This window comes from Aethalodelphis obliquidens, unplaced genomic scaffold, assembly GCF_003676395.1.
Source record: "Aethalodelphis obliquidens isolate GAN/ISIS:26980383/991018 unplaced genomic scaffold, ASM367639v1 scaffold3, whole genome shotgun sequence".
In the NCBI taxonomy this organism is placed as follows: Eukaryota; Metazoa; Chordata; class Mammalia; order Artiodactyla; family Delphinidae; genus Aethalodelphis; species Aethalodelphis obliquidens.
Genome location: NW_020837947.1, coordinates 10,245,484 through 10,271,928, shown reverse-complemented (window position 1 = coordinate 10,271,928; position 26,445 = coordinate 10,245,484). Strand labels below are relative to the sequence as shown.

Genomic DNA, 26,445 nt, shown 5'->3' with positions numbered 1-26,445 from the left:
CGCCCCCCGGGCCGCGGCCGGCGCCCGGGGCCCGGGACCTAGAGGCGGGGGCGCGCGGCGCGGCGGCGGCGGCGGCGGCACCGGGACCCATGCCGGGGGGCGGCGGCGACGGCAGCGGCCTGAATAACGTGCACCACCACCCCCCGCACCCCCGTCACGAACTGAACATGGCCCATAACGCGAGCGCGGCGGCCGCCGCCGCCAGCGCTAACAGCGCCAAGAGCGGCGGCTCCGAGGCGGCTCTCAAGGAGGGTGGAAGCGCCGCCGCGCTGTCCTCCTCCTCCTCCTCCTCCGCGGCGGCGTCCTCCTCTTCCTCCTCGGCGGGCCCGGGCTCGGCCATGGAGACAGGGCTGCTCCCCAACCACAAACTGAAAACCGTTGGCGAAGCCCCCGCCGCACCGCCCCACCAGCAGCACCACCACCACCACCATGCCCACCACCTGCACCATCATGCCCACCACCTCCACCGCCACCACCACGCACTACAACAGCAGCTAAGCCAGTTCCAGCAGCAGCAGCAGCAGCGGCAGCAGCATCCCATTTCCAACAACAGTCTCAGCGGCGCGGGCAGTGGCACGGCTCAGCCCGGTCCCGACATGGAGCAACCGCAACATGGAGGGGCCAAGGACAGTGCCGGGGGCAGCCAGGCCGAGCCCCCGGGCCAGCCTCTGCTGAGCAAGCCGGGCGACGAGGACGACGCGCCGCCCAAGATGGGGGAGCCGGCGGGCGGCCGCTACGAGCAGCCGGGCCTGGGCGCCCTGGGCGCGCAGCAGCAGCCGGTCGCCGTGCCCGGGGGCGGCGGCGGCGTCGGCGGCGGCGGCGTCGGCGGCGGCGTCGGCGGCCCGGCGGCCGTCTCGGAGTTTAATAATTACTATGGCAGCGCTGCCCCAGCTAGCGGCGGCCCCGGCGGCCGCGCTGGGCCTTGCTTTGATCAACATGGCGGACAACAAAGCCCCGGGATGGGGATGATGCACTCCGCCTCAGCTGCCGCCGGAGCCCCCAACAGCATGGACCCCCTGCAGAACTCCCACGAAGGGTACCCCAACAGCCAGTACAACCATTATCCGGGCTACAGCCGGCCCAGCGCGGGCGGCGGCGGCGGCGGCGGCGGCGGCGGCGGAGGAGGAGGAGGAGGCAGCGGAGGAGGAGGAGGAGGAGGAGGAGCAGGAGCGGGAGCTGTGGCGGCGGCGGCCGCGGCGGCGGCGGCAGCAGCAGCAGGAGGCGGCGGCGGCGGCGGCGGCTATGGGGGCTCGTCCTCGGGGTACGGGGTGCTGAGCTCCCCCCGGCAGCAGGGCGGCGGCATGATGATGGGCCCCGGGGGCGGCGGGGCCGCAAGCCTCAGCAAGGCGGCCGCCGGCGCGGCGGCGGGGGGCTTCCAGCGCTTCGCCGGGCAGAACCAGCACCCGTCGGGGGCCACTCCGACCCTCAACCAGCTGCTCACCTCGCCCAGCCCCATGATGAGGAGCTACGGCGGCAGCTACCCGGACTACAGCAGCCCCAGCGCGCCGCCGCCGCCGCCGCCGCCGTCGCAGCCCCAGTCCCAGGCGGCGGCGGCGGGGGCGGCGGCGGGCGGCCAGCAGGCGGCCGCGGGCATGGGCTTGGGCAAGGACATGGGCGCCCAGTACGCCGCTGCCAGCCCGGCCTGGGCGGCCGCGCAACAAAGGAGCCACCCGGCGATGAGCCCCGGCACCCCCGGCCCGACCATGGGCAGATCCCAGGTAACCCCCGCGCCGGCCGGGCCTGCTTCCGCCGCGGCGGCCTCGCCGCGCGCCGCGAGCCCTAGTTTCTTTCTTTCCGCGTACTTTTTCTGCGTCTTCTGCCGGGGGAGGCGGGGGCGAGGCGCCCAAAGCCATTTTAACTCGCGGCTGCCTCCCTCCGAGGCCGGGCGGTGCACAGGGTCGGACTGCGCGGCGCGGGGGCCGGGGCCTGGGGAGGGGGTCTCTCCGAGGCCCGGGACGCGCGCCGCGATCGCCGGTCGCCGGGCACCCGCCTCGCCACCCCACCCCGGGCGCCGAGCCGCGCGTGCGGGAGTCGGGGCCCGCGCCGCGGGGAAGCCGCGTGGGCGCTGGGGACCGTTCGGGCAGCTCTTTCAACAAAATAGGCGCTCCCGGCCAGTAGGGTCTGGGGAGGAATATTGACCCCCTCGTCTCGGTTAGCGCCAACAATGAGCGAGAACTGGGAAAAGAATGAGGAACTTTGTCCTCCCTCCGGCCACACTGCGTTGCCTCTTAGCTCACAAGGTGAAGGCAGGAAAAATAGGTTAGCTTTGTGGCAGCCTGGTGTGTGTTTCGTAGTTGTGCCTAGCCATTCGGGGATATTCGATGCGGGCTTTGAGTTTAAGCGTTTAGTAGCAGCAGTCGTACCCACATTTACAACGATGTGAAGCTCAAAAAATCCAAAAATATATCGATCCATTCCTAAGAATAGCCGGGAAATCCATTATTTGGCTTGCAGGCTCCTTGAAAGGAGTCACCTTCAACAGATAGGCTGTGTTAAAGGAACACATTCCGGTTGAATTGAACTTATTTTGATCGTGGATTAGGCGTACATTTTATTCAGCGAACCCAGGGAAGTAGCAGACCAGTGCAAATTGATCTTTTTGGATCGGATTTATTTGGATTTTTAATTTCCTGTCACCCAAGTCTTGCAGCGTTGTTAGGAAGTGTCCTGCACTCTTGCTGTTTCTTGCTCGTAGGCTGAGCCTAAAGACTTGACTTGATCTCCTTTGCAAGGTTTGGAATTTGAATTGTGGAGGTAAACTGGCTGTAATAGTCTCCAGACAGCTGCCTCTGAGTTGACATCTAATCTGCCATCTGATTGGCTCCCCTCTCACCATTGGGCATTTAGCACTGCTGATGTAAATAGAAGTGCTGAGCAGTACAGTCACAAAAATTCTTGCCACAAATAATAACTGAGCTCTATTACAAGCAGATGTAAGGTTGAATATTATTTAAAGCTTAAATTATTCTACATCATAGTTACTAATAAGAGGATTAAATACATAGAAACATTATGCTGGTGTCCAGGATTGGGCATTTACAAAATCCAGCTCTTTGACAGTCTCAGCAGGGCCATTCACTTCAATTGTAGGGTGAGGATATGGCAATTGAAAAATAATTAAACCAAGAATTTTACTAATTTTTGGATTTGTAAAGCTTTTATAAAAGTACCCTTTATGGATTAAACCATGGAAAAAATTTGAATTATGTCATCACATGTGGTTTAATGTAAAATTAAAATTTATATCATTAAAAATGTCAAGATTCTGATATCCAACAATATCTTTTAGTAGTATTTAATTAGCTTTATAACAAGATTAAATCTATGTTTCTAGTAAGTTGTGTTTTAACAGTTCTGATTGTTTTAAGCTGTTGGTGGATGAGAAGTTTTAGTTAGAATTGACATTATGTTTAAGAAAACATGAAGTGAGGAAGCTATATAATAATTTTTGCAGACAACAGTTAGTTAAAAGGGAAGAAATGGATGTTCTTGCAAAATTTAAAAAATCATTTTACATTTGCTTCTGCTTTGGAAGCAAATGCCCCAGGAATCTTTTTTTTCCCCCTTGATTATTTTGCTAGGTTAGGTAATGTGAACCTTATTTGAACTGCTCACACAATGTTTTAGGGAAACTATATTACATGCAAGTTGTGCTGGGTATGTTTCTTCCAAATAATTTTACTTTCATAGACATTACAATTTTTTAAACTTTCAGAGCATTAAAATATGTTAGAAAGGAATAATGGGGGTTGTAATATATATTTTTACTCAGCTCATTTATTTTAGGAAGGTGTATTTTAATAATAACCATATCTTAGATGAGAGACCTGTCAGAGTGAATGCAGTACTGAATTTAACAGATAATCATGCGAATCCCAGGCTGAGGACGTTGGTGTCCACTCCTTTCTAATCTTTAGTTAGTGGAATTTTACTTTTAATAATAATGTGTTTTCCTATTCTTCATAGAAAACTTGGAATTTCAATTTTTATGATTTGTACGGGTAAAAACATAGAAAAACCTTGTGTAAATAAACCCATGTAATTTTAAAAAGATTTGCTTTGTCAACTTCCTTTTAAAGGGACAGTTTAGAATTCACATCTCTGTAAACTAGAAACCAGGATGATAGAGGCAGATGTAGGTCGGGGTTGCTTTACGCTATTTTTTCGTAATGGAACCAATTATTTTAAGTATTTTGTTTTCTTGGAATGAGAGTGAATTCATTATGTCCCCAGTATGACCCTTGGGAATAGCTTTTTTATTTTTGAGGGGGAAGAAAAATGATGGGCATGTGACCTAGATTCACAGATTTCTTTTAGGTACCACCGTTTAACATGTGGAATGTGTCTCTTTTTTATATTTTTTCTTTTTGGAAGGCTGGTATCATTTAATATTTGTTGTGACAGTTATCCTAAGGAACAGTCGTTTGTCCAGAATATTAAATTACTGCATAACTATAGGTCATGAAGTACTATTAAATTTTCTTGTGGCTTTTAACACATTTAGTTTCATTTTTGATTTTAGGAATGGTTTACATTGGGTGGCAAATGTTTTTGTAATTGAGAACAAAACATGTGCGTATATTGTAACGGGAGGGTCTTTTTAAAAAGTGAAATAAGGCATTTTACGATACAGTTTGTTAGTAGGTTTCTGTGAGATAAAGTATTCAGATAAAGCAATCTCAAAAGAAATACTGAGGTCTGCTCACGTAACTAAGATTTTATGATGTCCACATTTGTGCTGAATTTCATTAATGCTATTTTAAATTTAGTTTTATATAATATAATACAATGTAATTTAAAAAAAGCTTTATCTACCATTAAAAGAAAAGTGATTAGCTGACTTACAAAGCAGGAAGTTACAGGCTGGTTCCTGATTACCTTAAAATTTGTATAAGGTACATTATAGCACTTCCCACTTTGCCCACTCAGTGCAGTGTTACCCTATGTGATATGTTAAATCTCGTAAACAAATATTTGTGGCCTAAATTGATATATTTGCCAAGGTATGACTGGCCAGCTGCTCCATCGTCAGAAGAGGTGGAATTGACAACTGTGTTTCATAGAAAAGGTTTACCATTTAAAAAACAAAGAAAATATAACAAAAATGTCTGTAGTTGTCTGATTTTCTGTATTATTTGGAATGAAATTATGCATAGCTTAAAATTGTTTTCATTGGTGATCTTGATTTCTGTGTACTTTTGGCAGTGTGTTGTTTTTTAATGGCAACTACTCTGTAAGACAGCTATCACTTAAATTTACGTTTATATTAACACAAAATCGATAAGTATGTTCCAGGGAGCAACATATTCTTACCTTGCATCTATGAAGAGAAACCCTATTCCCTCGTTTTTCTTTGGTTTTGTTTTTTATCTATATTTAGGAATGAATTTTTGGCAAAGCTTTTTAGACTTGTTCCATTTTTCCCATGCCATGTTGTATCAGAAGTATTAGAATTGTGTTGTGGATATGGAAATATTCCAAATCACACTTAGACACTTGTAGTAATGAACAAGCCTCTAAATATCGTTTTCTTTCATTAGAACTAAGAGAGTAACATCTTCACTCTGGTATAAAAACAGTATTAATTCTGGCTTGAGAACCGATTTAAAAAATGTAAGACAATGTAGAGGAAGTCTCTTAATATAAAACTCGGTAGTTTTATTAGACATAGACACATTTTAAAGAAAACAGGTGTAACAGAATGTGGTTGAATTTTCAGTTCTATTTCTTATTAATGGACTTTATTACTTTATAATTTGGAGCAGGGTGTATCTAAAACAATGACTTCTGATGTAATAGGAACTTACTTATTTCCCTAGGATAAATACCAGTGTGACAGGCAAACCAAAAAGATGATCATTTCATTTATTTAACCCTATCCTCTCCTAGGGAGAAAGTAGTTTCGTTTAAAGTTTTTGGGGGTTCTATGAAATTTTGCTACTTATGTTGAAAACTGACTTGGAAATGTATATTTTGGATGTATTGGCATAGGAAAATATATTAGCTTTTTGCCTAGTGTCCTCAATTGAGAGGTTTTTCTTCCTACTCTCCGGGACACTGATACTGCTCAGTTAATGGATCTGTGTGCTTTGATCGTATTTGAGGAAAAGGAACTAGAATTTCACTTGTGTCACTTTCATTTTGGGCTGTGTGTAGATGTATAAATTTGAGTCTTATATTTGTGTTTGAAAGAACTCTTGTGTGTTACTTAAAACAACAGATTTATGGAGGCTCAAAACGAGTATTAAAAAAACTCAAGTTCCATGAATATTTTTGCAATATTTAGATTTTCAAAATGGATATTACAAAAATTTATGACATTTTACAATCTTCTTTATACTTAAGGACCACATCCACATGCTAGGCCTTGTTGGAATTGGGTAGATTTTGATCATATGCCTTTTCAGAGGTGTCCTTTCTTTATCAGGATATTGGTGCAGATTCTCTGTGGCTATGTAAAGGAGAGTTGCACAGTTGCTGTGTATGCATGCTTGAGGCAGAGGAATCCCAGGTCCTAGTTCCCTGTAGTGTTGGGGGAAACTACCAGGCAAAACTGCTCATCCACCCAAGGGTACATTTATGTAGATGTACAACTATTACACAGTATTGCTTTTTCCAGTTTGGAGGCTGTTTATGTAAGACTTAAGTGGCCCTTTTTGGTTTAATTCAGTGGTTGAGTGAATTAATTTTGATCTAAAATCTTGGTATATGTTAGTGACTTTTTCTCTTAGAAATCTGATGAAAAGAAAATGACTTAGGTATAATTACCTAAGTATCATTTATTGTCCAGTTATTTTGCTTTATGCCATTGGAATGAATGGAATTGTTGATATATGTATATAATAGTTTCAACAATTCACGTTAATTGAATGACTGAGTGAGTTTATCAAAGTAAAATATGTGTTTCTACAGTAAATTTTCAACAAATATGTTCTATTTTCAAAGTCTTTAACTTGGAGTAATTCTAAGAAAACTGTTTCCTTAGATTTACTTAATTGAATAGGAAGGATCCAGTGGCCGGTTTTTTTTAAACCACTTCTGAATGGGTCAATGCCAAGGATATTAGAAGGCTACTGAGTTTGACAGGTGAACTAATGATGAAATTGATTTGTTTCTTGAGTGATATTTATTGCTAGGAAAGAGACGAAACCCTTAAAATCTTAAGCATATCTGATTTACCCATAGACTCTTATTTTTGGTAGATGGCAGCAGAATCTGGAGTACATCTGTCACAGCAAGGCAGTCCTTCTGAATTGAACTAGATTTGGCCTCTTTAACTACATTCTGTAGGATGCACTTCTCAGTGTCTCCTTGGGCCTTGATGAAAGATGAAACTTGAGAATCAGACGAGAAGTCATTCCTTATTAGGTGACTCTGGAAGGGAAGCCATATTTGATGAAATCCAGGAGAAAATTCTAGGCCATGTTTTTTTTTCTTCTGTGTGGGATGCTAAAAAAGTTATATATATGTGTATTTTTTTGATAGTGGCAAAATATACATAACATAAAATTTACCAGTTTAGGTGTAAAGTTCAGTGGCGTTAAATACATTCACATTGTTGTGCACCCCATCCTTTCCAGGACGTTTTCATCCTCCCAAATTGAAATAAAAAATTTTTTCTTCCCTTTCTTCATGTCAGAATTTAAAATTGTTAGTTATTAACATGTAAGTAAAATAAGCTTATTTTTATAACCATTAATCTTGCCACTTCATAGTTTATGAGTAAATCCTTCCTCAGAGGAACACTAATGGTGTTTTTGGTTTGTTTGTTTTTAGTTCATTACTTCCAATTCTAACTTTAGGTTCGTCTTCCCAGGTTTTGTCAATTTGGAAATGTGCATTGTGTAGGTTAGTTGTTTCATTGTCAGTTATGTCATTAACAGCTGAAAAGCAGCTTTTTGAAGGCTTTCTGTTTAAAGGTTTGAGGTACTTTGTTGAGAGAACTCTGGGACTTTGTTAAATAATAGGATATGGAAATGAACTGTTAGCATGATCATTTTCCCCTTATTTCTCATCTTTTGCATTTTTAGCCTCTTTAAAAAATTATTGGTTTTATCTTTCTACTATTAGCGGAAATCAATTGTAATGATAATTTTTTAAAAAAGGGTATTTTAAGTTTTGGGGCATCTCACCCTCCCAACCTAGAGCAAACAACCAATCCACGTGATGCTGTGTCCTTTTTCATAGTGTTCTGTGCCCCAAATTTATGCTTCCCCCCCTCATGTTTTTAATTTGTAGTCCTCTGCAAAACTGCAGAAATTCTTTGCAGGTGGAAAAATTCCTAAATTAAGATGATTGGTCTCTTAATTAAATTTTCGAGGCAGCTGCAAAGGGATACTTCTTGGAATCTGGTTAGTCTTTCCCGTGAACAGGCTTTTTGTGTGTAAAATATTGGGATCGTATTTTAGTTACTATTGATGCTGATATGCAGTCACATCTTTATATGACCAGTTATGTACTTTAACACCAGAGTCCATAGAGGGCACAGAGAAAATGAACTGTGATTAAAGAGCTTGTGCCGGGAAGCAACAATTACTTCTTAAGGTGTAAGCGTTTACCATTTGTGTATGCTGTGAGGTGTATGTTAGGTAAATATATCTACCACAGACTATCTATCAATTGGCAAATATTTATTGAGCAGCCATTTTCTTAATCAGCCGTGTGCCAGACCCAGATGATAGCCAGGGTGTGGGGATCATTGCTGCTCCTGTGTGCAGTTCAGGCCAGAGACATCCTGCCAAAGCCTGCTCTCCCTGTACCTGGGCTTGGTATTTTTGGCATGGTCGTTGACTTAGAACTGGCTCATTTAAACAAAGTGCAAACAGCAACCATGTGGGTCAGCCGTCTTCTTGGGTAGGGGAGTAGATTTTGGCAAAACAAATAATTGTAGATTGTTGTGATATAGTTGAGGTGAGCTAATGACTCTTCCCGTTGCTACCAATCAATTGCTGGCTTGGTGCCAGAGCACGATAGAGATCTACTACGGAAAATGATAACTAAAAGAAGGAAAATATGATGTCTTTGAAATTTATGTAGAGTGGTTCTTTTTCTTTTTCTCAGTTTTCTACATTATACAGGCTCTTGGGAAAAAAGTTAAAACAGTCTGCTCAGATTTAGGAAGATACTTAGATTGCTAGAGTATTTTTGGTAACTGTTTAAATAATGTATGCTGGCTGAGGAGTAAATTCAGCTACTGCTTCTGGGTCCTGAAATAAACCTTTCAGAAAGCAAGGCATTGGTGATTAGTGGAGGATGTTCCAGAATCCTTAGTATCTCCTGTTTCTTTTTGTGATGAGTATCTGAGAAATGAAACCACTCACCATACTTCATAGTCTAATTTTGAAATGCTTGGTAATTCTAGAATGTGTCTAGAATTTGGCATATAATTTCTGAAATTTTAAGAAGCAGATTTTAAGATTCAGTGATCATGTATTTATATATACAAGCTGTAAACCCATTTTACTATCCTTTAACGTATCTGCTACCTGTTGGTATTTTTAATAATAAGTTTACTTTACCCAATGAATTATAACTGACCTTGGAAACGGAAATGTAAAACATTGCTACTGCTGAGTAAGTATCTTTCTGAAGAAGCAGACAAATTCCTAAGGGAGCTGACATGCTTGTTGTGTATTAGTTTATTTCTGTGATTATGAGGATTTATGAGAGAATATGAATATATTGCCAGGTTTCCTGATGTAAGGGAAAGATTGTGGGCTTGGAGTTGGGCAGACCCTTTGATTTGTAGGCTTCAGTGCTCATTTTCTCTGAGACCTGGCAGGGGCTCAGCTTTCTTATCTGTACTGTGGCCTGCTGGGCAGGGTTGTCACTGAGGTCATCTCTGCAAATCCTGTAGCATCCTTACGTGGCACCTCTTCTTTCCCCACCTGTCTGTCCACTGGTGTAGTGAAGCGGGCCTGGGTTCTTGTTCTCTGCCTGGCCCTGCTGCGCTTCAGGGTGTGGTTGAGGACAAGTCCCCGCCTCCATCAGATAGTGACCCCTGGTCCCTCCCAGCTGCAGAGTTCTGTGCAGCTTTGAATTTAAAAGAAAATATACTGCCTAATCAGTTATGCACCACTGAATATCTTATTAAACTACACTAGATCCCAGACGCGTTCAGAGAATATCAACTGAGACCTGTGCAGATGTATAGATTTTGTGAATTCCACTGTAATTTCCCTCAGAAATGTAGTTATGTGCTGATTGGGACTCTTGTAAACAGTTACATGAATTGGTTTTGGTTTACCAATAGCGCCTATGGGGGACTGATGCCATAGGAGCTAAGCCACTGACCCATTCAAGATTCCATGCTATGTATTAGTAAGTTCTGTCCTCGGGCCAAGAGTCATTCCTTTCTTCGGCCTCTTAGACCTTTCCACTTTCATGATCTGCAAAAACGACTGGCTTTTTAGGGGAAGTATTTTTTGCAAAGGAACGAAGTTTAAAAACTTTAAAAATAGGCTTCTTTGAGCTTCTGGGTGGTAGACTTTGGTCTCTCATTAGTTAAGTAACTTGCTTCTGTATCTGCTTCAACTTCACTGGATATATGGTTCAGATTTGGTCCATAGCAAGATTATAATTTACATGTCATGGAAGTTTAGGTCTGCTCTCAAACCGGCAAAACAGGGAATGTAAAACCTGAGAATGCCAAGGGCTTGTCTCAAATATGTAGAGAAGAACAGTTTTTCTTTTTTATGCTAAGATATTTAAAAGTATCAGGGACAAAATTTAATTCTGTTATGAACAAATACTTACCGAGCGCCACTTGGTGCTAAGATACAAAGAGTAAATATAACATATGATCCGTAATTTTCCCTGTTGAATTATCATAGACTCCTGGTGTTTTTACAAAGTGGAAATTAAAATGAATGGCTACATTATTTCTTCTGCAGTTCTATGCAGAAAGACTATATCCATCAAAGTGCATCATCTAACAATCAAGAGTAGATGATAATACCTGCAGTTCTATGCAGAAAGACTGTATCCATCAAAGTGCATCATCTAACAATCAAGAGTAGATGATAATACCTGCAGTTCTATGCAGAAAGACTATATCCATCAAAGTGCATCATCTAACAATTTGAAGAGTAGATGATAATGTATGTAAACTGAAAATTTCCTGATGAGTTTTATTATACATTTCACTAATTTACGTGGAAGGTCAGTGTACTTGAAGGTTGTTCTTAGGTGCTGTGACATTGATGAGAAAATGATCTTAATTTGGATTTTATTTTGGGTATCATACAGTGATTTTTCTCCTAAAGAAATGACTTTATAATATCAGTATCGTGAAGGATTTAAAATTCAGTTCATTTACCTTCACTGTATTGAACAGCCTTGAAATGTCAGGGCTTTGGGACTACAGGCTTATGTCAGTGTAGCGAGACCTGGGGCATCAGGCAGACGTTTGTGGAGAGCCTACTGTGTGCTTGGCCATTTGTTGGATGATGGATCCCTTGATGAGAAGTCCTGCCCTTTGACTAATTGACGATGCAGAGACTAAGGACAGGTAGGCATGCTGCACAATACAGCGTAAACAGTTTAGGTGGGACAAGTTTAGATGTTAGAGGGACACCTCGCAGAGACCGGGGTGGGGTAGGAGTAGGAAGACTGTGTAGTACAGCAGGTCGAATAAGCTAAGACCTGGCTGAGGAGCAGAAGTTGACCACGTGAAGAGGCTTGGGGATTAAAGCAAGGGCAAAGGCAAGAGCTGAAGGTGTGGAGGTTAGAGAACCTGAAGGCTGGGCATTTACTACCTGTGTGACCCTGGGCAAGTCGCTTCCCCTCTCTGAGGTTTGTAGCTTCCTCATTTCAAAGGGATGGGAAAGAATACATAACTCATGGAATTCTTGTGAGAAGTAGATTTGATAAGTACTGGTATACTACCTGGCAAGGAAAGGGATGTGTGATAAGGAATTGAAACTAGTTAGGTGTGATTCTGTATTAGTTAATTTAACAAGTTAATTTAACAGCCTATTAGTCTTTCCTCTCAGAACAAATAGGTTAATATTCAAAGCTTATTTCGAATCCAGACGGTGTCAGTTTTTATTGCCCGGTATGTCTTTATCTTGCCAGGTGTTTAGGAAAAGTTATGGAGCAATTTATCACATTTCTAAAATGTCTCCTGTGTTTTCCAATTTTTTTTTTTAACAGTCATGTTTTTTAACTGGTAAGGAAAAATAAATTCAGAAGATCGATAATTAGAACATTTAATTTCACCACCATCAACAAACATTTAGTGACCTTGGTGTGTAGTGACCTTGGTGTAGTGACCTACAGGGACACGGTATTAGATAAAAAGATATCCAGAGAATATTGGAAAATGGTTAAACATCGTGATGTTCATTGTTTAGCGTAGAGGAATATTCTTAGATTGCTAAGTGAACATTGGCAATTAAAATAAATATAGACAGTTTGTGGTATATTTTTATTTTACTTACTGCTCCATTTAATTAGAAATATGGATTGAATAACTCTGACCTCATAAGCAATCTAAAATTTGAGTTGAAGGAAATTGGTGGTAGGCAGACAGTTTGCAGGTTGATGAAATGGCTCTTTTGCTTCCAATTAATTTTTGCCGTATACTAAACAAGTAGTTTATTATTGTTAACTGCTGAAAGTTTTTAAAATTGTAGTAATGTTTGTAACGATGTTGCTGGGTCTGAAACCCACCCTTTTCCCCACTCTTGGTGCCAACTCCCTTTCACTTCATTTGTCTGGATAGAGACAACTCAGGAAATGCCGTGCCCCCAGCAGGCAGAGGCGTGCTTCATGAAGGCTTGGTTTCTCCCCTGGTATCCATTATGTGTGGCAAGACTGTCCTTTCTCCTCCATTGAGATGTTTGTCAGAAGTATGAGCACTTTAAAGCAGGAGTGTTTTACTTTTATTCAACCATTCATTAGTGAAAATAGGATGTGAAAAGCAGTTTTGTGTTTTGTCTTTTACCATGCATTAAGTTCCTGTAATTTTCCACATTGCTATATTATTAGTGAAGAGAGAGAGGAGAATGGAGGGAGAAGATGAATTTTATTTAAGGCAGTTATACTCAGATAACTTGAAGGAATGTGCTTTTTTAGTGTAAATACCCTTTTCTTGGTGTTTCACGGTTCTTTGAAAAACTAATGCAAAAAACTTGTAATCAGCTATTAAGATATTTGAGGCAACTGGTTGTCAATATGTTGAAGTTTTATTCTCGGTGGATCTAGAAATTTCATATAAGCGCATTTTGTGAAGAGGGAGATGTGCCAGCCTGGCTAAACTGGTAAAGCTGAAATCTGAATTTGATTTGCATATGTGGTATTTTTTAGGGACTCGCAAAGTTTCGCACATGAAATAAACTAGGTAGTGTGTATGGCATCACATGATCAAAATATTTTTCCCCTTGCTGCTGCCAGAAGCTATCTATTGCTTTTCAACAATCTTACTTGTTGGGCATCATGCCAAGATGTTTAAGACAACCCCTTACGTGAGCTGTTCCATTCTTAACTTCTTTGACTGAAGAGCCGTGACCTTCACATATGTAGATTAGCCATGTGCTCTGTGAATTGAAACTTGCTGCCTCAGGAAGAAAGGGTTTTTCTTTTTATTCCTCTGGGAATTTGACAGCCATTCATCCCTGACCTGGGCAGAGGTAATGCAAGGAAATTGGATTCAAATGGAACGTGGACAGATAACGCAGAGAGGCAGGCAAGCTTACCTCCTTGTCGAGGATGAAACTATCTGTGGTGTGGATAATGTGTTGTTGTGAAGGATCTGAGAAGCAATAGGTACACGGGGCGGGGGCGACGGGGTAGGGAGAGAGAAATCAGTGTAGGAGTTCCGGAACAATGTCCTTTTAAAATGGGAAAGCGTCATTATGGGCATTTCTAATTAGTTTTGACTCCACTCTTTTTCTCCTAACCTAAATTTTTGAAATCTTTTTCAATTTTTGTTTATTCCTTAATACTACTCGAGAATTAAATAATTTTAATATTGTGGGCAATCATGGGCTTAAATACATTTAATTTAGACGAGTCTTTCAAAAGTAGAAGTCACTAAAAGGTTGGGGAGATGAATGTATCACCCGTGTCTGGAGGAATCAGCGTGTTTGTCTTTGCGTTACAGAATCTTGAAATGAATTGATAGTCATGGACATAGATTTACTCATGTGAGAGTCCTTACTCAGTTTTGTAATGATTAGTAAAAGTAATGAACAGTGAATTAGGGGATTTTTATGAGACAAAACTAGATTTAAAGAATGTTTACCTTTGCTGTGTTAGTAAACATACTTGAAATTAAAGTAAAATTCAGTCTAAATAATAGTTGTGACACTTGATTAGGTTGCTGTGATAGAGCATTGAGAAGGAAAGTTCTTATAAGAATCCTGCAACTGAAGTGGCACTCCAGCCAGTTTCTTAGAAGGAGGGGATGATGAGGGCAGTCTGAAATTTATGAGCGCTTTTGTGTGGCTTTCAGAGCCCAGCCTTTCCTGTGTACATTAGGGCTTGTGAAATATTATGGGTCAGAGCATCCGTTACGGGCTCTGTGGGAGGCCTTGTTGGTGCCCAGCTCTCTCTGTGGGGTGCAGAAGAGGACGTCTGTGTGGGGAACATGCTTAATGGATACAGTAGACTAAGAGGGAAGGAAAATTATCCTTAACTTGAGGAAGACTTGTTTCTTTACCATATGAGGATTAACAAAAAAATAGGAAAAAGTACCTGGTCATGATCATGCAGAACATGGGGCCTTTCCTGGATTTCTGTTAACGTAGCAGACGTTAGGAGTGATGGTCCATAGGTGGCAGGACTGATGTCTGACCGACATCTTCACGTGCAGTTGGGAAGATGGAGCAGCAGGTGCACCCGCAAAATTACATTAATTCAAGGGCGGAGGTGAGGAGGAATGGCCCGCCCCCCGAAGACAGGGTCATTCTGCCATTGGAGGAGGAGCAGGGCAGGCACGTGACTGAGATCAGAGCGGCCAAGTGCGAGCGGCCTTCCTGGGGAGCGGCCAGCTGGGTGCAGACGAGGCAGGAAAAACGGCAAGGTGGTAGTGAGTCGGCAACCAAATCTTGAGTGATTTTTTCCTTTTTTTTTTTTTTTGCGATACGCGGGCCTCTCACTGTTGTGGCCTCTCCCTTGCGGAGCACAGGCTCCGGACGCGCAGGCTCAGCGGCCACGGCTCACGGGCCCATACGCTCCGCGGCACCAACCCGCATCCGCCTCATCGGCAGGCGGACTCTCAATCGCTGCGCCACCAGGGAAGCCCGATTTCTCCTTTTTTTAAAGGGCGACCTGTGTAAGACTGTAGCGTGGCGACACATGAAGCTCTTACAAATAAACTGCTTTCCATTCTCCGCCTCCCGAGTAGAGAAGTGCAGATTCAGAGAAAAATTTTTAGAAGAGTCCTAAATAATAGTGAGCTACTAAGATCACTCCTTTTACTGAACACGGACTCCGTGTGCCAGGCCAGGCACACTGCACGGAGTAACTGCAGCCCTCGCAGCAGTCTTGCCAGACAAGTGTCCCTGTTGCCTAGACAAGTAAACTGGTAGAACTAAGAAAGTTCTTCAATACCCAGGTCTGTCTGATGCTCAGGCCTACATCCTCTCCGCTAAAGGAGTGGTTCTCAAACCTGGTTGCCTGTCAGATTCACCCAGGGAGGTGGGCAGGGTCCCCAGGCCCCTCCCCCAGGATTCAGATGCTCAGGCTGTGGAATGGCCTGTATGCCCACCTTTCTGCCACCCACAGAGGTCGTGGACAAGCTAGAGGTAAAGTTTAAATAAATAGACTTCGTGTAACCATTAAGACATGTAGAATTACGTTCTTGTAATTGAGCTTTGGTGTATTTTAGCCCCATAGTCATACCAGACAAAGGAGAGGAGAAATCTGCTCCAAGGGCATGAAGGTGGCTATTGGATTTTTCTGATAGTGTCACTGAGCATTAATTTACATCCGCCTGTTGGGGGAAACTGTCCCATGATCTGGGTCACTGCTTTAAGTTGAGTTGTCAGGGGAGGCTGTGAAACAGTCTGTTGACGTTTCAAGAGGAGCACAGGTTCTCTTCTGTTTGGGGTTATTATTTGCATATGGCTGTAACTGAAGTTTCTGGGATGGGGAGGCGATGGACCAGCATGTAGAACAGTGTCTACTAATATGTGCTTAATAAATATTTTTGGATGAGAGAATAGATGAATGTACCGGACAGCATCTCAAGGTCACTTGGTGTTAGGAGTCCAGAAACCTGTAAGTCCAAGAACGTAGAGGAGAGGACAAGTGGCAGTCAGGGACCAGAAGATTGGAGAGAAGGGAGGATACGGGCAACTGGAAGAGAGAATTTCAGAGTGAAATATCAGCAAAATAAAAGTGAATGTCATTATGTGCCCAGAACGAACTCCTGTGGTGGTAAAAGTTGTAAGACAAACCCCCACATTAGCATATCTTAATCAGGGTGTTAACGTACAGTTAAAAGAACAAATGGAAGGCAGGAAGATCCTCTAATTCTTTGGTGAGGTCATTTCATGACATTGTAGTCATGATGATTTCCTTTTTTGCTGTTGCCACATGGCCCTCCTGGAGTTGTCGGTGGTGTTGGGAAGATGTGAAGAGCACTCCGTCTCTGGAACTAGTCAAACTCCTCATTTTCATTTGCTGCCTACTTAGCTGAGGAACTTCTAGGCTGGCTGGGGCCAAAGGATGTCAGGATGGGTCCTGAGACCCTTTTAGTCTTTTCTCTTGCTAATTGTGTCTAGTGGTAAGGTACAGTACTGGGAAATTCCCCTTTTATGTCCCCACCTATTTTTCTCTTCTAAAATTTGTCAGTTAAACCAAATCTCACAGCTTTGAAAAAGAAATCAGTTTGGCTCATAACCTTGTTTTAGACAAGTGATGCAAGTTAAATTCCACTTAACCAATGCTGCAGAAGTGTTTGAGCATTAGGAAAGTTCACAGTACGGGCTCTGTTCATGTCTATTTCCTGGGTTTTGAGCTTGTGTTTTCCTCACCTCCTGCTTGATCCTAAATTTGAGGCTGAGAATATTTACAAATGACCTACCTCCACAGTGCTGTTTATAGCTTAGAATTAAATGAAGGCTTTCCTGTCTCTTGTTTCCTATTTTCTGATGATATTTGATTTCATTTTACTCTTTATAATAATATATCACTACTAGAGTAATCTTGGATTTACAGTTTTTGAAGTTAATGCTGACTGTACCTAATCCATCTCAAGCAAATGAATCAACAGCCTATTTGTAGGAACCCACAGAAGGAAAAAAAACAAAGCAAAACTGGTAGCCTGTTGCTTAGGCCTGTTGCCATGTGTTACAGGCACGTCCTTTTCTCAAGACCCGACCTTTAATTTTGTTTGGTTCTTCAAACTTCTGAAGGGATGGGTGCAGCCACATTTTAATCTTGTTTGTTATGATATAAGGTATGTCTTGCCTAGAAAGCTAACACCTGTCTACCTGTGCTAGTCCTTTCAGAGAATTTCTGCAGGAATGTTATCATTCACCTAGTGCTATGGTTTTCAAAAGTGCAGCCTTAACATTCTGAAACAGCTGAGAAAGCCCTAAGAAAATACCTGTCAAAATGCTCATGAACTTAACTCTGTCAGAAGAATAAAGCCATTGCCTCCTTCTTCAGGCTTAGATGATAGTTACTTTGTTCCCCATGGTAACTTTCCTTTTGGCCATATTATAAGTACAAAGTGGAGAAGTTAGTTGAGCAGTTCTGGGGAGCAGTTTCGAAGTGAGGCACCCGTGGAAGCAGACAGGTGAGATGCCATAAGTTCTGCCAAAACACAGGGAGGAAACAAGCTGTGCTGGCTGGTCCCTTGTGCCCTTCTGAGGGCATCGGGGGAGAAGCAGGTCAAGCCTTACACGCCTTGCGTCTTTGAGAGCCTCGGACACCTCCTGTCTGCAGGAGAGACAGTGAGTCAGTGATATGGGGACATTTTGAGGGGTACTTTCTGTACCCCAGAAGACCCTGCGAAAGAAGAGTGGGAAGCCAGCGTTGGAGCAGGTGGAAGACCTGTTGATCGCCAGCTACTGTGCTACCTTATGTGCATACTTGACTCATTCTGCAAATAGCTATTGCTATCTACCTAGATACTGGTATCTATTTAGCACCTACTGTGTGACAATAGTGTCAGGTGCTAGGGATAAAACAATGAATAAAACCCAGGCCCTGCTTTCATAGGGTCTACCTTCCAGTGAAATTTAATCCTAGAGATAGCGGAACCACGCATCTACAGGGCGGTGGTAGCTTTTATGGTAGGCAGACCAGCAGCACAGGGGAGTGCAGGAGAATCGAACATTTTCATAGGAATGAGGCTATATAAGAATATATATAAAAATCAGTTTGTAGAGGAGCCATCGTGGTTACTTCCGTAGTCTCTTACAAACGCTTGGCACGCACCCCTTGTGTCACAGGGCAGTGATCAGACGTAGCACTTTCACTGTCAGTGGTTGAAATGGCCCAGGGCAGCCCCAGTGCTGTCTTCATTCCCTCCAAGCTGGGAGGAAGAGGTGGTGCAAACCCAGAGTTCTGGATCTGACTCCACAGGGAGAAATCCCATGGGATGGTAACCTTTTGAAGGTGTTCAGTTGCTTTTGAATCATCCTGTATATTTAGTAACAGGCTGTGGTTTTGAACATGTTGGGTTTGAGATGTGTTCCGAACAGCTAAGTGGAGATGCCTGTAGGCAGATGGAAAGTAGGGATCTGGAGTAGAGGAGGGTGATCTGGGCCCAGAATATAAATGTGGGTTCTCAGCATGGGGTGTCAGTTGAGAGTGGGGTTCATGAGATTGCCCTTGGGAGCACGTGTGTGAAGAGAGGGGTGCTAAGGACTTTCAGGGGGCATCAGCATTGAAGGAGTGAAAGGAGCCAGCCAAAGAGTTGTAAAAGGAGGTGGAAAATGTGGGGCAAGCTCCACAGAAGCCACGGAGGACAGAGGTTTCTGGAAGAAAGACCTGCACAGCTGTGGTAAGCGCTGAGGAATGGTTAGGTAAGAGTGGGAGTTGGCATCTGGGTCATTTGGGCATTGGTGGCCTTTGGAAGAGCAGTGAGGAAGGGGGCAAGCAGGGGGCTGAGGAATGCATAGGAAATGAGAGAGACAAATTAACTGGAAAACAAATTAACTGGAAGAGAGGTAGAGAAGTCGCATTTGCTGTGCTGCCTTCTTTGTGCCCAGGAGCTGTGCTGGGTGATCCCGAAATGTCAGTTGACCTTTTGCCTCTCCCAGTGGACCGGGCACTGCTCTGCTGGGGACAGGAGGGCTGTCCTCTTCCTTGTATCCCCAGTGCCCGACGCATCCCCACTGGCGGGACTCAATGTTTGCTTATTGAGGGCCACACATGTTGCACAAGGCCTCAGATTTAATCCTTGCAACATGACTACGTGACAGGTTTTGCCATCCTCATTTTATAGATTCTAAGGAAACGTAGGATCAGAGGGGCACGTGTACTTTGACCAAGGGCATCAAGTGTTGGCCCTGGAGTTGAACCTGAGTCAGGTTCACGCGAAGCCCATGCTGCCCTGGTCTTTGTTAAGGGTGGAGGGTATTTCATTAGAGTTGTAGGCTGAAGGGAAGGAGCCACATTTTTATAACGATTATTTACAGACATTTTCGGAAAATAAGTTTTGTGATATGTTGAGCTGCCAGTGTATTTTGGGTGCTTTTGCTACCTTTGGTAAGCCGGACTGTGAACATGAAGTAGTGAGTCAGCTGGTGTGATGGAGACATCTTTGATGTGTGGAGAGACCTCTTAAAACAGAGGTGATTGCATTTGGGAAATTAGCTGTGGCTTTGGCAGTCATCTTAGGCTAAGGCAGTGGTCAGAAGGAGTATATAAGTTGTTCATCGTTTTCTCGTTATTCCCTCTGAAAACTTGTGTTTGAGAGCTGGCATTCAGGATTGGCCACTAAAAATTCTGAAACAGTTTGCTCTGTGTGTGTAAGTTATTCTCTGATGTTAAAATTGTTACTGTAAGACAGGTATATGTTTTCTACCACCTACTTGTGACACCGTTCTTTAAATTACAACTCACATACACATCCCCTTTTTGAGTATTACAGATTATAGGTCAGAGTCCCACCTGGTGCCTAAAACCTCAAAGGGAACCTCATTTGTTTTTCCATTGTACTGAAATATTACGTATTGAATAATTAGTAACATATGCTTTGTTGAAGAGTTACTAGGTATCAAGCACTGTGCTAAGAACCATATATGCATTATCTATGAATTTGGTAGTATTATTGTATACATTTTACAAATGCGTAAACGAAGGCACAATCTAGATAAGCTTAAGGCACATATCTAGGAAGTGGCGGAGGCTCAGCGCGAACCCGTACATCTGTCTCTATTGCCTTCTCAGATACTGTGCTGTCTGTATTTGTGCTCAGCAGTTACTGGCATGCGTAGATTTAGGTGAGTGACCTGAATTTATATTTTGGAAGCTGTCATTATAGTAATAATTTTTTTCTTGCTTTTTGCATTCACTTCATTTGATTCTATTCTATTCTATGAGGATATTGAAAAAGTTGATGAAGAAAGATACCTCCTTTCCATAGATCGGATATTATTTTGTTAGAGAGATAGCGAAAATAGAATCTTCCAAGAAGCCGCACAGTAAGCGGTAGGAGTCCCAGCCACCGGGTAAGACAGGAGGAGTTGTGTCCTTGGTGTCCGAGACTGGGACTCTCCCTCCTTTCCCTGTGGCAGACATTTTTCTTATGCATGTCCCTTCTGCCCCATCAGTAAGGAAGCAGATTTGAACTCAAGTGTATTTCTTTTCTGATGAGAATGTGGAGGGGATCTTTATACTTGGTCTAGCTTTCATTACCATTCCCCCTTCCAAAAGAGAAAACTCAGCATCAGGGTACATAACATGACTGAAGGATCTTTTTTTCCAGCAGACAGCCTTTTTAGCATTAAAAGTACTCTCTAGAACTGCTCTGTCCAGTTTTGTAGCCAGTAGCCACATGTGGCTATTAAAATTAGTTAAAATTAAATAAAATTAAAAATTTAGTTCTGCAGCTGGACTAGTCACAATTTAAGTGCTTAAAAGCAAATACAGCACAGAATAGAACATTGCAGAAAGTTTTATTGGCCACTGCTGCTCTAGAGCCTGGTTGCATCTTGTAATTTTTAAAACAATTTAAACATACGATCACTGTGCACTGCTCTTAGTAAGTACAAAACGTGAGCTATTTGAATTTTGGATGGCTATAAATAGGAAAGGGTCTGTATAATCATTTTCGAAACTCTTTGTCATCAGCGGTACAGATGTATTGTGATGATCCAAAATTAGAAGGAATAATGAAAAATCCGATGAAACAATATTATAAGAAAGAATTTCTTTCTCTGTTTTGGAGTGTTCTGCCCAGGCTTCTGCCAAGTTTCCTGAGGACCAAAGACACAGGGAGGGCATCTGTGTCATCCACTGTTTTTAATAGGAGAGAAGATGTGGCTGCTGTTTGTACCCAAGCATGCGGGAGGCCTTTTAAGTTGATTTTGTTTTATATCCACTGCAAATAAATGTAAGACTAGTTAGTGTTTTTTTCTTCTGCAACATTTGAAGGGAAGTACTTGATTTCTGTCTGTGTCGCAGTTTGAACTTTAACCAGTGGCCTGGTAGTTGGAATAGGTTATGCATTTTGCGGTGGAAAAAAATCAAATTGCTTTCTCAAGGTTGACTGAAATGTTTTAACTCTTCATAGCAAATGAGGCGTGAAACAAATTGTCAAAAGGATGGAGACGAAATTATCGCAGTACCGAGTGTTTAACTGGCTGGTGACGCTCCACTGAAGGTGTGAGCTGGGCAGATAAATGTGTAAACGGCACCTTTCTCTTTTTCTCCTACCCGATTTCTCGCAGCTTGTCTTCACTAAAGGACCTAAATCTGTGTCAGAAAAATCACAGCCCTTCTGGAAGTGTTAGATTACTGTTGCTAGGAGGAATAATTAAGAAGTACTATAGGCTGTGGATTAGAAGAAATACACTTCCTGTTTGCAAACATTTGACTTCACATCATCATTAGATGAAGCAAAAATAAGTTTTTAGTGTCTCTGAAAGCTTGATTATGTGTAAAGTATGTCAGTGATTCTCTATGCCCATATACTTCGCTCTTCATTTGTTGTGCATTGCTGTACTCAGAATAACACCCTTTCTAGGATTTAGGATTTTACGATTTAGTTGTTTGAATAATAATGCTTGAACGGAAAGATAATGAAGTGTTTAAATCGTGGACTTTTTACTTTTAGAATATCAAATGTTAATTTAAGGAATGGTGGAGGTTTAGTTTACTAGGGGGCACTTTATAGTTTTGGCTGTGCTACTCCTTCACTTTTCATTTTGAAGCTCCTCTTTAGGTTCTTAGAATTTATTAAGAGATAGCAAATAGAAGGTTACAGCTCTCCTAGCCTGCTGGGGCTTTTAATTTTGAACACAGATCATAGAATGGCTACAATAGATGTTTCATACAAAGTGAGGGGAGAAGTATTAAATTAAGAGAAAGGTCATGCATTGGCCTTGTTTTTCTGTGGCTAAGTATAAGTTATTTTTATATTTTTAAGTATTTTTAGCATCTTATAAGCAAAGGGGTATATGAATATATGTGTACATATATGTTCATGAGTACGTGTCTTAGGTATATTTATGTATGTGTGTATGTATTTGATATTGGGTTGGCCCAAAAGTTAGTTTGGTTAAGGAATACGTTGTTCAATAAAGTTCTTGGTGAAAATGAAAAAGGTCTCTTATTTTTTACTTGAAACCGAATGAACTTTTTGGCCAACCCAGTATAACTACAAATACGGACAACAGTGAAAAGTATAATCCTCTCACACTGGCACAGCTGATGGTACTTTGGCATCTTTCCCTCTGCTTGTTCCTTCTGATGGATGTATATTTGAGTACGACCACTATTTTCATCCTCTTTTTTACTTACTGCCATAGTAGTACCTATACGTAAGAGGTATTATCAATTGATTATGCAGCTTCCAAGCAACCGTGTTTCCTTTTTATCAGGCTAACTCCAATATGCAGAGATGATTGAGTTTTTTTGCGTGTGATTTTGTCCGTTTATTAAAAGTCTTTCAGTGAAGATGTAAGAGCCAGCATTTTATGTATGGAATGTAGTCCACCTTTATAAATTTATGTAATAGAAATGCATGTATATTTCCTGTGGGTTTTCACATATAAAGGAGTAGTAGGTCTTCAAAGATTGTAGTGGATGCAGCTTACCTTTTTAAGAGGGAACCAAAATATTTTCCTTTCCCTTACCTTTGATTGACTTTCATCTTTGAGCTAACTAGCCATCTGTCTGTCTGTCTATCTACCTGTTTATCTATATCTACTGTCATCTGTCATCTTCATCCCTCTGTGTCATATCTGTCTCGTATTTACCTAGACTTATCTTTGCTTTTGTTTTTGCATTTCTTTATGACCTGTCCACCTCCCACATCAAGTGAATTCTCCGGTTGCTTTCACAGCGTGCTCTTTCTTGCTTTCATTTTGTCTTTTCCTTTTTTTTTCCTTTTCCTATTCTTGATCCAGTTCTTCCTGTCCCCTCCTCAGCTCCTCACGTTATAAGCTTCAAATTCCATATCCTGCCTTGAGTGGGCATTCATGTAAAATTTTTCCTGTGTCTGTTGTTACTTTTTGCCAATGCGTTATTAAAGATCTGGCCCTTTTTATTTCTTAATGTCCCTGGTTTTTTTCCTCCTAAAACTGTAAATTTAAGATTAGGCAATATTACTAATTGCCAATATTTATAAGGAGGCATGCAGTTAGAACAAGAGTTTAACAAATGCAAACATCTTGCTGAAGTTCTCTACTCGCTGACCTTTTGACTGTTTAACCAATAATTGCATATTATGACTGTATTTGTTTGTTTTTGGAACCAACATCCCTCAACTTACCCTGAGTCTGGCTACGTCTTAGATGCTTTTTCTGGGGTGTGGTGTTGGCTCCTTGGATTTGAATCTGAAGGCAGATTTAGCATAAACACTTGACTCTCTCCTGTCTCTTGCTGGGCAGTATGCTTAGCGAGGAAGGGAGTGAATAGAATAGTCCAGCAAGTAAGGGATTCGGTTTGAGCTCTGCCGCATATTAGGTGATAAAGTACCTGAGTGCTGGGTGGTTAAATGAGGTAGTATACATAAAGCATGTAGAAAGTGTCCTTAAGTGTTCCTTATTACCGTTGCCATTATGGAGGAAGCAGGTCTACACTTAATCAAGATCGAGCGTTGATTTGCCTGTAGGAATACTCTCTGCTCTTAGGGCTCTTACCAGAAAACTTTTTATCTATCCAGTGGACACCTTTGCGTAGAAAAAGTTTTTTTCTATCCACAGGCCACCTTTGGTTTTATTTTCTTTCTTTTCCACACCTGGATGGAAGAATAAAGTAGGAAAAAGAGTTACGTACATTTTGCGACTTTGAAACCTTGTGATGCGATCGTTTTCCAGTTGGAAAGCTACATTCCTAATTTATATAATGGCTACTTTGCCTCTATCACATTCACTAAATTAAGTTTGATGCTGCACCCAAAAATCTTAACCATAAACCTTCTGTGTCCTTATCAGTAAAATGGGGATTATGTGAACTGCTGTGAGGTCCTTGGTAAATGATAAACGCATGTACAGTGTATCTAAATAAACCTTTAAAGCGTTTTTTTTTTTTTTTTTTTTTAAAGATTATGGTCTTCAAAAAGTGCTTTTAAGGGCTTCCCTGGTGGCGCAGTGGTTGAGAGTCCACCTGCCGATGCAGGGGACACAGGTTCGTGCCCCGGTCCGGGAGGATCCCACATGCCGCGGAGTGGCTGGGCCCGTGAGCCATGGCCGCTGAGCCTGCGCGTCCGGAGCCTGTTCTCTGCAACGGCAGAGGCCACGGCAGTGAGAGGCCCGCGTACCACAGAAAAAATAAATAAGTAAATAAAAGTGCTTTTAGTTTCTGAAGTTGAGACACTGTGCCTTAGTATGCCACTCAGCTGATGAACGGGTCCCGTCTATGGCTTTCATGATTTCACCAGAGCTGGCTTAGAGGTGTTCCTGCTCTCCATTTGTCCTTTGTTCTAAAAACACATTTCCCATAAAAATATATTTCACAAGTTTTTCTGCATCACATTTTCAACCAAAGTTTAAATGTGGATTGCTTGCTTTTACTTAGTAATAACAACTTTGCGGATCACTTAATTTCCAAAGTGCTTTTCTTAACCTAGTTCTCACAGTAATCTTGTGAGGTTTGGTTAATATCCCTCCCTGAAGCACAGTGACTTGGTTAAGGACGCACTTGGATCTCAGCTAGATTTTGTTCCCCAAACCTAGCTTTGGCACTGCACACCATCTCTGTGGTGTGTATGGTATCCGTTCGACTTATGGACACACTCAGCGTTTAGAGCAGGGGTGGGCAAACTTTTCCTATAGAGCGCCAGGTAGTAGCTATTTTTGGCTTTACGGGCATGGTCTTTGACTTTCTGCTGAGGTCCCTCTAAAGTAGGCACAGACAGTCTGTGAATGAAGGGGGAGGTTGCGTGTCCATAACAGTATGGACACAGACATTTGAATTCACGTAATTTTACATGTTGTAAAATACACTTCTTTTGATTTTTTTCCAACTGTTTAAAAATGTAAAAAGCATTCTTAGCACACTGGTCCCGCAAAAACAGGTGGTGGACCAGATTTGGCCCACGGGCTGTAGTTTGCCAACCTCCGGTTTAGATCATGATAAGGACAGGATACACTTTTCCATTTCAGATTCCATCCAGATCCGTCACCTTCCCCCCAGTTAGCCGTCTTTATTTACACAACTCTCTATTCCCTCGGATTTTGGCTCAGGCAGCAGCACTTAGCTGGCATGGAGCTAGGAAGATTTTCTGTCTTTCAGATGAGACTGAGGTCTAGAGGGAGTAAAGAGATCACCCAGGGCTGGAAATCCCATTAGCAGTAGAGCCTGCGCATGTTAATCCAGGGTTCTTGATTCTCCATGCAGCGGTTTATTTTGTTTTATTTTTTACTGGCTGTGATTTAATTGTGTTTCTTCGTGTTCTAGGCAGTCTGTCCATTCCTTAATTTCCCCCCCCCCAACATTCTGAGTTTTAGTCTGAAGTTTTTTTGTTTTTTTTTTTAAATTACTGAAGTGTAGTGCATGAATACATTCTTACGTAGAAGATTCAGACACTGGCAACAAGTACATTGAATATTTAAATTTCCTTTTACTGCTTCTACTTCCCCAAAGTATACACTCGTAAGTTCAATGTATTTTTTCTGATCTATTTTTTCTTTAAAAATACTGCATATGACCATATACAATTATATAAACATAAACATCCATGTATAAATCATACTACACATCTTCTTGGACTGGCCTTTTGCCCCATTGAAGCTTCTTTCAGACACATCACAGCATGTCTGGGTAATTGTGTGTGTGTGTGTGTGTGTGTGTGTGTGTGTGTGTGTGTGTGTGTGT

The 26,445-nt window shown here is 42.4% G+C and overlaps 1 protein-coding gene across 8 annotated transcripts in view; it reads left to right on the top strand.

The window, feature by feature from the left end:
- Positions 1-34: 34 nt before the first annotated feature.
- Positions 35-26,445, top strand: part of ARID1B (AT-rich interaction domain 1B) — a 412,304-nt gene continuing 385,893 nt past the window's right edge. For 5 of the 8 annotated variants that reach the window (XM_027082627.1, XM_027082631.1, XM_027082624.1 and 2 more), the window contains exon 1: positions 41-1,718. In XM_027082627.1, coding sequence (XP_026938428.1) covers positions 90-1,718 — 1,629 coding nt within the window. In that variant the 5' untranslated portion in view covers positions 41-89. Of the gene's footprint in view, positions 1,719-26,445 lie in introns of all 8 variants that reach the window. The other 3 variants (XM_027082644.1, XM_027082640.1, XM_027082651.1) reach the window with 2 other exon arrangements.